General features: G+C 35.3%; 2 protein-coding genes across 4 annotated transcripts; one reads left to right on the top strand and one right to left on the bottom strand.

The window, feature by feature from the left end:
- Nucleotides 1-1,102: 1,102 nt before the first annotated feature.
- On the top strand, nt 1,103-7,433 carry LOC131803399 (CBY1-interacting BAR domain-containing protein homolog). Of its 3 annotated transcripts, none has more exons than XM_059124681.1 (6): nt 1,103-1,413; nt 1,478-1,637; nt 3,896-4,036; nt 4,112-4,603; nt 6,225-6,383; nt 7,011-7,432. In XM_059124681.1, the coding sequence occupies exons 1-6, from the start codon at nt 1,274-1,276 to the stop codon at nt 7,362-7,364; spliced, it is 1,446 nt and encodes a 481-aa protein (XP_058980664.1). In that variant the 5' UTR covers nt 1,103-1,273; the 3' UTR covers nt 7,365-7,432. The 3 variants fall into 3 exon arrangements, with proteins under 3 accessions (XP_058980664.1, XP_058980666.1, XP_058980665.1); XM_059124682.1 differs by having other exon boundaries at nt 1,300-1,421; nt 7,011-7,433; XM_059124683.1 differs by lacking the exon at nt 7,011-7,432 and having other exon boundaries at nt 1,111-1,413; nt 6,225-6,688.
- A 2,277-nt stretch (nt 7,434-9,710) lies between these two features.
- Nucleotides 9,711-13,734, bottom strand: LOC101895324 (heat shock factor-binding protein 1). Its single transcript, XM_005187265.4, has 2 exons — nt 13,406-13,734; nt 9,711-10,469 (listed from the first exon to the last, which is right to left on the bottom strand). Exons 1-2 carry the CDS (start codon nt 13,502-13,504, stop codon nt 10,314-10,316), a joined length of 255 nt encoding a protein of 84 aa, XP_005187322.1. The 5' UTR covers nt 13,505-13,734; the 3' UTR covers nt 9,711-10,313.
- Nucleotides 13,735-14,850: the final 1,116 nt, after the last annotated feature.

Raw genomic sequence — 14,850 nt, forward strand, 5'->3', positions numbered from 1 at the left:
TAGCATACTTTTAGGATGTACCCACAAGTGTTTCAACTGAAATGCTCAGTTTGACAGCATTTATATTTTTAATATACATACCTACATACTGCACTGTGATCAGGATATTATTATACCCTCCACCATAATATGGAGGGTATAATAAGTTTGTCATTCCGTTTGTAACACCTCAAATTATACATTTTAGAACCCACGAAGTATATATATATATTCTTGATCAGCATAAAATACTATATCGTCTGTACAAATGTATATTATGTCTGCAGGACTTTTGGTATTGAAAATGAACCATGTAGTACCACGTTTTGGTACAGCCCCAAAATATTGGTACCTCCCTATTTTCGGGTTTTTGATGATTTAGCGACATTATTCACCGAAAATGTTTCAAATTTGGTATTTGAAGTTCGTAATGGATACTACAGCTTATGACAGAAAATTGTCTGTGTCCACGTCTTCGTATAGCCCGCATATAACGGTACCTCCCGATATTCGGTATTTTAATGATTTTAGCGACAATATTCACCGGAAATGTTTCAAATTTGGTATTTGGTATATTTGTAATGGATATATATTTTTTCGGGTATCGTATTTGAATATTGTAATGGCTTTTGAAAAAATTGCAGGTTCACACCGGTACGTATAAACCCAAATATAACGGCTACATTTGGTATTTTTAAGATTTTAAACGAATTTTTAAAGGATTTTATTTTTTTGAAAAATGTCAAATTGTTTCCAAATGGTGGAGGGTATTCAAAGTTCGACCCGGCCGAACTTACAACTTTTTTACTAGTTTGTTTTGAAAAATATTTTCAAAAGCAATGTTTGAAACAACGGTACATTGCGGGCGTGTATTTAAGATATTAACCATTTCTTACATGGAATTGAAAGATTGAACAGTTTGGATATTTTTTTCATAAAAAATCAAAGCTTTTCATTAATTTTTCACACTTTTTAATCATTTTAAAAATAAGGAAAAAGATTTCGATGTTTTGCAATACAGGAACAAAACTATTTTATTTTGACATCAGTACAAAGACAACAACTGACCTTACTGTGTCACCTTGTGAATACACGAAACGAAACAGGCATTTCCCCTTTTAGCACCTGTTGTCATTTTATATTCACCACCACTTTACTTTCTTAACCACCCTGTGTTGTCATGACAACCGTTACATCTGACACTTCAGATGGAAAAGGAATACAACGCGTTGCAACAAAACGAAACACTGCAAATTCTCAATAAATTATTAAACTAAGTTTCGTTTTCTAAACAATGTTTCGCCGTTCCAAGTTATCATTTCCAAATACCAAAGATGATCGCATTAAAATCATCAACGAACGTATTAATTTAACCGAGAAACATTTAATGGATATGTGTTTGACATTTTCCGATTGCACAAGGAAAATGGCAAAGTAAATATGTATATGACATCGTTGCTGAGCAAAAAAGTGCTAATGGCTTCTATCTTTCTTCTAGGTTTCGTGATTGCTATGATGAACTGTCGAAAAGTTTAAAGCATTATGCCGACGAGGAGGACATAAATGAAAGTCTGACCGAGGGCTTGAAAAATGTCACAAATGCCGTGACAGTTATGGCCGATTATATGGACATCCATGTGCATCGCATGGAAATAAAGGTAAGTATATTTTAATTTAGTGCTGAGGATTTGAAGGAAGGTATATTTGAAAAATCCTCGGACCCTCCATTTCAACTCGTCCATCGTACATATTGGAGACCATTTACGGGTATAATTTGATATCCGATCTTCCAGGCTGAAATCATTTATATGTGCCAAAATCCATTCAATTCGGACCTATATTATTGAAAACGAGTAAAGATATATACGGCAGCTATATCCAAATTTGAACCTATCTCAATAAAATTTGGCAAATGTATTTAAAATTTGGCAAAGGTATAATTTTTAAATTTCCCCGAATATCGTTGTTAAGGAGAACATGTTTTATTTTGGCTATGTAGGACAAAAATTACAAATCGGATGTACAATACATATGAGAGCTATAGCTAGATTTGAACCAATTTCCAACAAATTCGACGTACTTGTTTCTAGACTCAATTTTGTCGTATGTGCCAAATTCTAACCTATTTTTAAGAATATTACACATTTGGTGCACAATAAAAGGCAAATCGGACAAAGATATATGTTTAAATTTTAACCGATTATAGGGTTTGCCCTTGGGAAATCCAAAATTGCAGTGGGTAATTTAACTCCTCACAAAAAATATTTAATGTAGGTCAACGTTTTAATATAGCTTCCCCGTTTGCTATTGAACTAAAAAGAAACAAGTTAAAAAGCAGTAAGTGAATACACTTCACCATTTAGAACGAATTTGGAAATTTTCAAAAAATAAAATCCGTTAAAAATTCTGTTAATATCTTAAAAATACCGAATATTGACGTTATTTTCGAATACGACGTGGACCTACATAGGCAGTATTTGTCATAAGCCATTACCATATACAAATTCGAAACTTGAAATAAACTGTGAATAATGTAGCTACAATCATCAAAATACCGTATATAAGGAGGTATCGTTATATCGGAGCTATACAAGACCTGGACCTGCATAGACAATTTTCTGTGACAGGCTGTAGCATCCATTACGATCTTCAAATACGACATCTCAATCAATTTCGGTGCGTATTGTACCTAAAATCGTCAAAATACCGAATATATGGAGGTATTGATATATAAGGGCCTATGCTAACACCTGGACCTACATAGACAATTTTCTGTCACAGCCTGAAGTTCCCATCACGAACTCTAAATACGTAATTTGAAACTACTCCGGTGAATAACATTCATCAAAATATCGAATATTGGGAGGTACCGTTATATGGGGGCTATACGAAGACGTGGACCTACACAGACAATTTTCTGTCATAGATTGTAGTATCTATTTCGAGCTTCAAATACAAAATGTGAAACAATTCCGGTGAATAATGTCGTTAAAATCATCGAAATACCGAATATCGGGAGCTGCCGTTATATGGGGGCTATGCGAAGACGTGGACCTGCACAGACAATATCCTGGCATAGGCTGTAGCATCCATTACAAACATCAAATACCAAAATTGAAACAATTTCGGTGAATAATGTCGCTAAAATCATCAAAACACCGAATATCGGGAGGTACCATTATATGGGGGCTATATGAAAACGTGGACCTACCCATTTACGAAGTTAACCTGCCTGATGGCAAAATAAACATGTGTGCAAAATTTTAGCCTTCTATCTTAATTCGTTCTAAAGATAGCGTGATTACAACAGACAGGAAGACGGACATCTTTAAATCGACTTAGAATTTTACGATGATCAAGAATATATATGCTTCGTTGGGTCTAAAATGTATATTTCGAGGAGTTACAAACGGAATGACAAAGTTAATATACCCTCCATAGTATGGCGGAGAGTATAAAAAGAGCATTATCTATAATATTCACGATTAAATTCGGTAATAGTCCTTCTCGAATGTTGTTAAACAATGTTCACGATGATAACGCTAATAGTCCTTTTAGAATATTTTTAAAAAAATCCACGATTATAACACTTATATCCTTTTTGAAAATTCTCAAAAAGTATTAAAAAAATCTACGATTGTTGAATTAAAAGTCCACAAAAATATTCTTTAAAATCCACGGTTATTGGACTAAAAGCCTTTAGAAAAAATATACTTAAAGAAATCTGCGATTGCTAAACTAAAATTCTTTGAAAAAAATATTCTTTAAAAGCCACTCTATAGTTTATTTTCTAACTCAGTCTACAGTCCTTGATTGTACTTCAAAGCTCTACTAAATTGACTCTTGTGCTAGGAATAATTTTTCAACAATTTTTAATTACAGATTTAATTATTTATTTATTTTTTTTTCATTTCAGATTATAAATGAAATGACTCAATTTGAAAATTTGTGCAAAACGAGCAGAGACAATTTGCGCACCGCAGTCATAGCGCGAGATAAGGAGGTTTTAAAGCAAAGACAGATGCTAGATTTAAAAAACAAATTCTCAGCCAATAATGTGAGTGGAACCACATACTATATAATTCAAAATTTCCAATTATAATCCTCTACATATTTCCGTTATCAATTTCAGTCGGCCGCCGATTCCGAGTTGCTTGAAGCCCAAAAGGATTTAAATCGTACAAATAAAGAAATCGACAATGTTATTTGTGAATTTGAAAAACGTAAATTGTCTAATCTCAAAACAATTTTGACGGATTTCATTTTGATTGCAATGAAATTCCATACGAAATCATTGGAAGCGCTAACGGCCAGCTATTACGATGTCTCAAATATTGATGAGCGTGGTGATTTTATAGAATTTCAAAAACTTATGAAATCGAAGACTGAAACACAAGATAAGAAGACAACAAAGAATAAAAAGGCAAATAGCCTTAGATCATCTCAGTCAATGGAAAGTTTGGATAGGGACCAATTGTTGAGTCCCCTCAAGAGAATGGGTCGCATGTCAAAATCAACAAAAAATTTAACGGAAGCAAAAACCGATGACGACGATGATGATGATGACGACGAGGATGAAGAAGAGGATGAGGAGGAAGATGATGAGGATGAGGAAGACGAAGAGGTACAATTATATAATGTTATACAAAATAAGGGGTATATAGAATAGGAGGAAGGGTCTATATAGACACCGCTAAAGTAGTTTTATCAGAATCCTTTTAGAGGAGTCTATACAGACTCCTATTAGAGGAGTCTAAACAGACTCCTTTTAGAGGAGTCTAAACAGACTCCTTTTAGAGGAGTCTAAACAGACTCCTATGGATGAGTCTATATATACTCCTTTAGAGGATTCTATACAGGCTGAGATAAAAAACTGCAACAAAGTCAAACGCCATCATTTTTACATTTTTTTTTTTAATTTTTTTGAATGAAAACAAAAAATGTCGGAAATAGCATCAAATTTTAGAATAAGTTTAGGGCGATAAAACCGTCACACGCTGCCCGAATGTTGCTCTGCGGTATTTTGATCCATTTCCGGCTGGGCGCCTGCTTGAGGTGATCGACACTTTGGTATTTTTAGTGTCAACCATGCTTCCCAAAATACTCCGGACACAATAGTCCAACGGATTGGTATTCAGAGATTTTGGTGGCCATTGTGCGCTAGAAATGAGGAACCTCATTTCGTAATCATTCTTGGGTGGCGCGTGCTGAGTGCGATGGTGCTGAGTCCTGTTGGAATGTCCAAGGTCTGCGGCCAAAATGCGCTTTAATACATCCTCCAGAATATTTTCGCGATAATATCCGGCATTTATTCTGATACCACGGTCGATTAATATGAGCGGAGAGCGACCATCGGCTGTTACGGCGGCCCACACCATCACCACCATGGCCGGCGCTTGAGCTCTGGTGGCCAACCGAAGGTGCACTGCTGGACAACGAATTTTTTCTCATCGGAGAAAACCAAATTCAGCAGATCACCACTTTCGGCCAAGCGAAGCAACTCTTTAGCTCTTTTGAGACTATTTTCTTTCTATTGCGGTGTAAGTTCGTGCACTTTCTGGAATTTCAATGGCTTAACCCTGAATGAATGGAATATAGGGGTTTCGATCAAGTCGCCTCTTTACTTTTCGAATCATTTCTGCTGATGTTTCTGTTTTCTTCCGTCCACTTCCTTGAAGTCGGTCTACGCTACCAGTATCACGGTAACGAGCGATGGTACGAAACACAAAAAATTTATTCACATTTAAATGCTGGAGTGCTCTAACGATAGCCACTTGTGGTTTTCCGGCCAAATATGAAGAAATCACACTATCACGCTTGAATTCCACCGCGAATAACAATTTTTTTTTTTTTGGAAAATTCTCACCAAAATGCTTTTATACGCTTGCAAAGAATATAATGAGCTGTCACTGGAATAATTTTAACTGCTGTCGGACGAACGACTTAGAAATGACAGCAGTCTGAAGTTGGTTGCAGTTTTTTTCATCTCACCCTGTACATACCCCTTTAGAGGAGTCTACACAGACTCCTTTGGAGGAGTCTATACAGAATCCTTTGGAGGAGTCTATACAGACTCCTTTGGAGAAGTCTGTACATACTCCGTTGGAGGAGTCTATACAGACTTCTGAGGATTCTAAATTTGAAGGAGCAGCTACTACTTCGATGAATAAAAATATTTATCTTCTTTTTATCTGAAACCTCTTTGTTAACCGCTATATTTATCATTTCCATTTTTTCATTTTCAGGATAAATCCAATGAAGAAGACACCGACGCAGAAGATGTGGGCGAAGCTATATCCGATGACTCAGCCTCTGATCTTAAGGCAAATACCACTTTTAATTATAAGAAACCCCTGGCAAAGCCACAGGTTAAACATCCCTTCAAAGCTGTGGCAGCCACCCATGTAAGGTTGCAAAAGCAAATGCATGTCCAGTATTAAAACAAACGAGTTGACAATCACGTTTTTCATGCATTTTCTAACCCAAAAAATAATAAAAAACAGTATTGGCTTTTTTCTTATATTCAAACACTTGGTAATTTTAGCTCTTTGATATGAATATCGTCTGTAGCACAGGCAATTCACAATTTCCTTTCATTATTGCTCTCATGGCAACAGAATCAACAAATCAACTCCATCTAACTTCTGGCTACTTTGTTTATTTAAAACAAACAAACAAATTCATTAAATAAATAAATCATTTTCCTCCATCCCCTATGAATTAATTTGTAGGTCATTGCACTGTTACCTATTAATGACATTTCCCATTCCTACCATCAACACCCACATTGTTAGTTGTTGTATTGTTTTTGTTACTCCCAACAAATTTCCTATGGCAAATTTGCATAACCACCAATGCAATCGTTGAGAACTCAGTCAAATTTGGTTATAACGGAGACAATGGGGTGAGTCCTCAAGTATCCGTTATTACCAAGTTTGACTGCTTCCTTTCTTTCTACCATTTTTTTTTTGTAAAACCTAAATGCATTTTCCCAATTTATATTTTGTATTATTGTATGTGTGTGCATGTAGGTTCTCAAGAAACCCAAATTAAAAGAGGGTGGTGGCGGCCCAACCATTGCTGGCAAAAGTAAAAATGTTTTTGTAACGAAACGTTTAACAGGTGTTTCCTCTAGTACGGGTATACCACGCTTGGTTAACAGACATGACAACCCTAACAAACAGAAACAGAAACTATCATCGTCAACTCCCCTCAAGGGGGAGGATGATGAAAATGATGGTAGCAATAGTGATGATGGTATTGGCGGTGTTGACGACAAACGTCGCCAGGTTACAATTGTTGAGACAAAAAAGAAACAAAAATCGAGCATTGAAAAGAATACCGCCGAAAATATTATCAACTGCACCCGCAATAATAGAAATTAATAAAAATATTGTTGTTGTTATTCTGCTCTTCCGTAGATATATTAACTTATTTTGAAAATCAAATAAATACATGAAAGGATTTGTTGCTTGGACTTTTTTTAATTTTTGGGGGTAGTCTAACAAATTTAGCCGGGAATTTAAACGTCTATGAAGTCTAATCTTAGACGTCTTGAAGACTCGTCTATAGACCTCTAGAAAGACACTTTAACAGACGTCTATAAGGATTATTTCATAGTATAAAAACTATTTGTATAAACATATACAAGGCTCTTTTATACTCTACCCCAAATAGTGTGAAGGGTAGTATGTGTAGTATGTGAGAAGGAAGCGTGATAGACCCATAGTTACTTTTGAGGAACTTCATAGAATTTTTTTCTGAGTGGTTTATGCATGTCAGTCCGTCCATGTATTCTTGTGAACAAAATGCAGATCGCATTTACTATCCAATTGAGATGAATATTTTTTTGGCACAAGGACGAACACTATTGAAATTGGTGATAATGGGATCAGATTTAAATATAGCTCCCATATGTATTCAACCAATTTCGGGTTTCGGGTTGTGCACCAAATGGCCAATTTCAGTCCAAATGACCTGAATTTTGGTACATCTCACAGAATTCAAACTAGAATCATGTACAGGGTGAGATAAGCTAACTGCAACAAAGTCAAACGACATAATTTTTATATTTTTTTTTAAATTTTATTGAATGGAAGCAAAAAATGTCGGAAATAGAATCAAATTTTAGAACAAGTTTAGATTTTTGTCGAATTGGTCACCTTTGGCATGAATTATGGCCCTCAAACGGCCAATGAAACCGTCACACGCTGTCCGAATGTTGCTCTGCGGTATTTTGGCCCATTCCCGGCGAAACTCTTGCTTGAGGTGTTCGACACTTTGGTATTTTTTAGTGCCAACTTTGCTTTCCAAAATACTCCAGACACAATAGTCCAACGGATTGGCATCCGGAGATTTTGGTGGACATTGCGCGCTGGAAATGAAGCGAGGAACCTCATTTTGTAACCATTCTTAGGTTGCACGAGCTGAGTGCGATGGTGCTGAGTCCTGTTGGAATGTCCAAGGTCTGCGGCCAAAATGTTTGCGTACTCAAGACTTTAAAACATCCTCCAGAATATTTTCGCGATAATATTCCGCATTTATTCTGATAAATACGAGCGGAGAGCGATCATCGGCTGTTATGGCGGCCCACACCATCACAACCATGGCCGGCGCTTGAGTTCTGGTGGCCAACCGAAGGTGCACAACTCAGCTGACTTCTTTGCAAGTAAACACGGTCATTTTGTTTGTTTACAAAACGAACGTTTTATGATCGGAGTAAACCAAATTCGTCAGTTCACCACTTTCGGCCAAGCGAAGCAACTCTTTAGCTCTTTTGAGTCTATTTTCGTTCTGTTGCGGTGTAAGTTCTTGCACTTTTTGTAATTTCAATGGCTTTATGCCGAGCTCATTTTTCAATATTTGCCGAATGGAATATTGCGTTATGTTCAGCTCACGAGTCATTTTTCGGCCAATGCGACGCGGCTTTACCCCAAGTTCATTTTTTAATATTTGCCGAATGGAATATTGCGATATGTTCAGCTCTCGAGCCATTTTTCGGGCACTGCGACGCGGGTTTCAATCAAGTCGCTTCTTTACTTTTCGAACCATTTCTGCTGATGTTGCTGTTTTCTTCCGTCCACTTTCTTGACGTCGGGCTACGCTACCAGTATCACGGTAACGAGCGATGGTACGAGACACAAAAGATTTATTCACATTTGAATGCTGGAGTGCTTTAAAGATATCCTCTTGTGGTTTTCCAGTCAAATATAAAGAAAACACTCTGTCACGCTTGAATTCTGTCACGAATAACTTTTTTTTCTGGAAAATTCTCACCAAAGCGCTTTTGTACGCTTGTAAACAATATAATGAGTTGTCACTGGAATAATTTTACAGCTGTCGTACGAGTGTCTTAGAAATGACAGCAGTCTAAAGTTGGTTGCAGTTTTTTCATCTCACCCTGTATTCATAGACATCTACAATAATTCTTTTTTTAATCGAGGCATATATGAAGTCTCTCTTATAGACGTCATAGAAGACTTCTTAAATAAAATTCTAAAATTCTAGAGACTATTTTTAAACGTCTATATATATTTTACAGACCACTACAAAAACTCTTTTTTAGACGTCTTAAAAGACTGCTTTATAGACATCTATAAAGGACTCTTTTACAGACGACTATGAAGACCCCTTTATACATATTTTTGTTGTGCGTTCTCTTCAACGTTCACCATTTCAGACTTCGTTGATGTGTTGTTCTCTCTTGTAACTCTCATTTAAATTTCACATAGTTCAACTTAAACTCAATATTTTTATTACTTCATATTCTTCTTCTCTTTTTCATGCTTCTTGCTTATCAAACTGTGTTTTAATTTAAGATAAATTATACATACATTAATTACAAACAAAATATCACTCCAACAAAACTGTAATCCATCTCTTTTATAATTTATATTTTAATTTACATAAAAGATTCCCTTCTTTTTTTGTTTTTGTGTAAAAAATATAATGGTAAATTTCTATCATAATTGTACTGAAATGAATTAAATACAGTGTTATGACACGCAAAATACAAAAATACAGAGACGTATGAAGAAAACTATACAGCAAAAAACTACAATAATGTAATAAAATTCTAAATATATAAGTTATTATTTGGGGGAAAAGGCAATATGCGTTAATGGGTAATGAAACTAAGCAGAAAAAAATATAGAATGAATTGTGGGAAATTTAGTGATTTTTGATTCTACTTTTTTTATTTTGATATATGTGTTGTGTTGTTATTGTTGTGGGGTTGTTTCTGTTTGAGCATCCTCTTTTCTCCCGCACACATATGGAGATCGTCATCAGTGTTTCTTCTGCCATGTTGTTTCTTACTTTACTTTGGGTTAGTTTTATTTCTCTGGACCCTCAACACCTGCTTGATTCATCAGATCAGCAATACTTTTTTCTAAATCATCTATCCGATTGCCCATGTCATCGATGCGAGTTATAATTTGATCCGACATGGTTTGGAATTTGTCCTGTACATTTTGCAAAAGGCTTTGGACCTTAAAAAACAAGGAACATTAAAAGAAAATGGATTAATTAAATGGAAAATCAAATATAATGTTGATTGAATTATTAAATTAAGTACGTAAAGTACACAGTTTATTTCTAGACCATACACAAAACTTATGGAAAACTATGCTACTGACTTATAGATAGTTTATTTTAATCAGAAATTTTATTGCAAAGCCATCATGTTGCGTATTGGGTCATTTGGCTATAATGGCAATCCCTCGCATGAAAGATTTCTGCCATAGAATGTAAATGTACCATAGTTTTTTAAAATTTATGTATCTGATTATCATTGTGTAAAAAATTTCATTTAATTTTAAAAACACTCCTTGTTTGGATCTCCTTCAGAAGAAAATTTTTTAATAAATCTTAGTTTATATGACTCTGTAAGTCTTTGAGAAGACAAATTTGTTAAAGAGTATACATACAGGGTGAGATAAAAAACTGCAACCAACTTCAGACTGCTGTCATTTCTAAGCCACTCGTCCAACAGCTGTTAAAATTATTCCAGTGAAAGCTCATTATATTGTTTACAAGCGTACAAAAGCATTTTGGTGAGAATTTTCCAGAAAAAAGTTATTTGTGAATTCTAGCGTGATAGTGTGATTTCTACATATTTGGCTGGAAAACCACGAGTGGCTATCGCTAGAGGACTGCAGCATTTAAATTTGAATAAATTTTTTTTGCATCGTACCATCGCTCGTTACCGTGATACTGGTAACGTAGCCCGACGTTAAGGCAGTGAACGGATGAAAACAGCAACATCAGCAGAAATAGTTTGAAAAGTAAAGAAGCGACTTGATCGAAACCCGCGTCGAAGTGGCCGAAAAATGGCTCGTGAGCTGAACGTATAGCAATGTTCCAAATGGCTACAATGACCACCAAAATCTCCGGATACCTATCCGTTGGACTATTGTGTCTGGAGTATTTTGAAAAGCAAGGTTGGCACTAAAAGATACCAAAGTGTCGATCAGCTCAAGCAAGCGATTCGTTGTGAATGAACGTATGAACAATGAATTTTTCCGGGTCTTTGATAATTTTTGGGTAGATTTCTGTTTTATAAATCCACATTTTATGTTGCCTTATAGATCTCGGGAAAAAAAGAAACTTGTAAATAGTGTTCAAAAGTCTCAGTGTAAATTGAAATGAAATTTGTAAAGGATATCCTTTTCATAGACCTTTAACCTCGTTGGTCGTTATTTTGTAGTCTCTAGGTGGACAACAGTTTAAAAGCTCCTCGTTTCATAGACCTTCTACCTTGTGGGTCGTTATTTTGTTGACCTTAAATTGACAACTTTTTGATAGGCCCTCGTTTCATAGACCTTCGTTTATATTCCTCAAAAATTTATTAATGAATTCTGGTTTCGTTGACTATTTTAGGATCATTTAGACAGATGACTTTTTAAGGATCCGTGATAGTTCTTCGCTGGCTTTGAAATACAGACAGTGTATATCATCTGATACATTTCAAATCGTGCTTAATGACGTTCCAGGATATTTTGAATCGATCAAACTGTGTGCGTTCGTCTGGCTGGCTCGATGTAACGATAAATATCGAAGAGAATAATTGATTATTTTTGCATTTCTGCTTATTTCGATTATGGAAAATATGGTTTCACTATTTCTTGTTCCTACCGCACAAATTACAAAAATTTTGATTGCTAATAACGCTCAGGGTATGGGTCCCTGATTTTTATTTAGCAATTTCACAAACGTTGTGGACGCATCGGAAACATTAATCTGGAACCTGTATTATATTTTGGACAGTCTCCAAGAAGGGCAATCTAGGACATTTTGTGTTCACTCTTTCTGGCCGATTTTCCTATAACTTTTCACATTTTAATACGTTTTCTACTACAAAGATAGGATACTGCGGTCCACTCTTTATGGATATGCTCTTGGGTCAGTCCTCATTGAAGTCACCAAGAGAAGCCTTAGAAGTTTATAGTTGTGTAATGTATATTCTGGAACCGCTATTCTTTGAAACAGAAAGTGGACAAAGCTGACATGACTAACTTAGAATATTTAGGTATATTTTGAATACAGCCATAGGAAATAGACCAAACCGTTTAATTTCGCTTTCACTTAGTTACTTGAGTTTTAACTCCATTCATGTGGATATTTAGGTTCCTGGTAGAAACTTGTATTGGATGGTAGCTGCATCCATTTGAGTTTGATTCTTAATCATGTTTTTTTAAATTTCCATAGCCTGAAGCACACTTGACTTATCGGATAGAGTTACAATTATATCAATAAATTTATTCAATACATATTCTAATACCTTTGCTATGTGCTGTGGAAAGGGGGAATAACTCCAGTATTTTCATGGACAAATGATGTACTTAAGAAATTCTAGAATCCTGGGCGGTTTACAAATTGCTACAAGATATACATCTTTCCTTTACGCAGTTATTCCCTCTACAAAATATTCAATTGTAAAGTTACTTGTATTGGGAATGCATTTGCAAATAAATCTTGGGGGTTTCCCGAAAAATCAAGCAAACAATTTCCCTCAGTTCGATCACAAATTTTTCGGTTGTAATAATTTTCTGTGGAGTTTTTTCTTGAAACGTCCCATGGACCAATAGATTGATGAGAATCGTTCTTTTTCGCAATCAACTTGTAAGTCTCATTAATTAATCATTGTCGATATCTATTCTATGCTGCACCATCGGCTCACTTGAACTTGGTTGTTGCAGTGTCCGCCCATTTTTGTTTACACAACAAAGAGACAAAAGTAAACAAATTATGTTAACTGCATGATAATCAGCTGGAGGGGAGGATGATAAAGTCAATTTCCTCGAACCAACCATGTACGATAAGTTGTTAAAAAGAAATTATCACATTTAATATGCAACAAGCTGCGTTTCCCCTTCCGGGCGCTGTACTGTCTTTTTATTGCCTCAATCCAAAATTCAATACTCACATAAATTGTCAATTCCTGCATGTTCTTGGGATCTGCATTGCTGTTCAGCGAATAGTTCTGATCCAAATCACTGTCCATTTCATTCTTCATATCAGTCATGTTTGCGGGGTGCTGTGTGTGTGGATACTGTTGCTATAAAAGTACAAAATGTATTTTGTTTATTGGCAAGATTTGTTGTTCACTGTTTTGTTGCTTCGTTTCTTGCGTAGCTTTATTCTTTCTTGCTAGTCTTTTTTGAATTAAATTTGCTTGGCCAAAATATAAGTGCCACTAGTCTAGTTAATGTTGTGTGCAGACAACAAAGCGCAACGGTTTCTCATCGTCGGCGACTCAGTGAGTTGTTGATAACTGGCGGCGGCGTTCCGCCTTTGTTATAGGTAGGGATGTGTAGGTCGACTAATTGACTATCGTTGAAGAGACTCGATTCAATTAAATAAATCGAATTTATTTTTAATTCATTAAAAAATGAAAAAGAAATGAAGACAATCACTCAAAATCTATTTAGATTGAGTTTCTTTTAACAGATAGCTTTCTTTTGACTGGATTTACGGATACCATACGATATTTTACTTAATTGAAAAAGTCTTTTCACGCTACAAAAACCAAATTCCAATATATATGTTAAAATTAATAAAACATTTTTCATTATAAATGAAAATGAATATTGAGTCAATTTGTTTTGGATTTCTTGAACGAAAATAGTGGTGGACGTATAAGAAGTGTTTTAATTCTGGACACAGATAATAGTTGTGTTCCAGTACTTTTTAGTAGTAAAACTAGCAGAAGAGAGAACAGTTCGAAATGTCATTCTCATTTAGGTTTGCTCAAAAAATAAGGGAACGGAAAATTAGCAGAAATGCGATAAAATGTCAAAATTCAAAATTCCAAAAGTAAGCAGCCTAAATCGGGCTGGTGAAACCTTACTGAAAAGAGCGCCAACATTTAAAAAATGAGTATTGAAGACGATAAGTTAAAATTAATAATTTATAATAATAATTAATAATCTGATTCCTCATTCAGCCAGTCCTCTTCACTGCTGGAATCATCCAAAAGTGAATACATCAGTTGCTGCATATTTTCTCTTTTTGTTTTTTGCACGACAAATATTAGTTTTTCCTTTAGTTTTCAAGTTGATCATTTTCTTTATTGAAATGTATCAATACATTTTTCAACCTTGTTAGCTCTGCCAATTAAATGTCAAATTTACAAACTGCACATTTCTGCTCGGCCAAATTCATGTAGCTAAAACAAGCAGAAATGTGCATCACTCAGCGCCATTTTTTTCTCGAGAGAGCTGCAAGTTTTGCTAGTTTTTGGAGTACGGGAACGCGTTGTAGCAGAATTAGTGCTAATTAGTACTAATTTGCAGGTTCTGGAACACAACTTATGATTTTGCTAATATTCCTAAACTGAACAACTCAAAACAAAGTGACCGCATTTTACGA

The sequence above is a fragment of the Musca domestica genome, unplaced genomic scaffold (assembly GCF_030504385.1).
Source record: "Musca domestica strain aabys unplaced genomic scaffold, Musca_domestica.polishedcontigs.V.1.1 3, whole genome shotgun sequence".
Lineage (NCBI taxonomy): Eukaryota > Metazoa > Arthropoda > Insecta > Diptera > Muscidae > Musca > Musca domestica.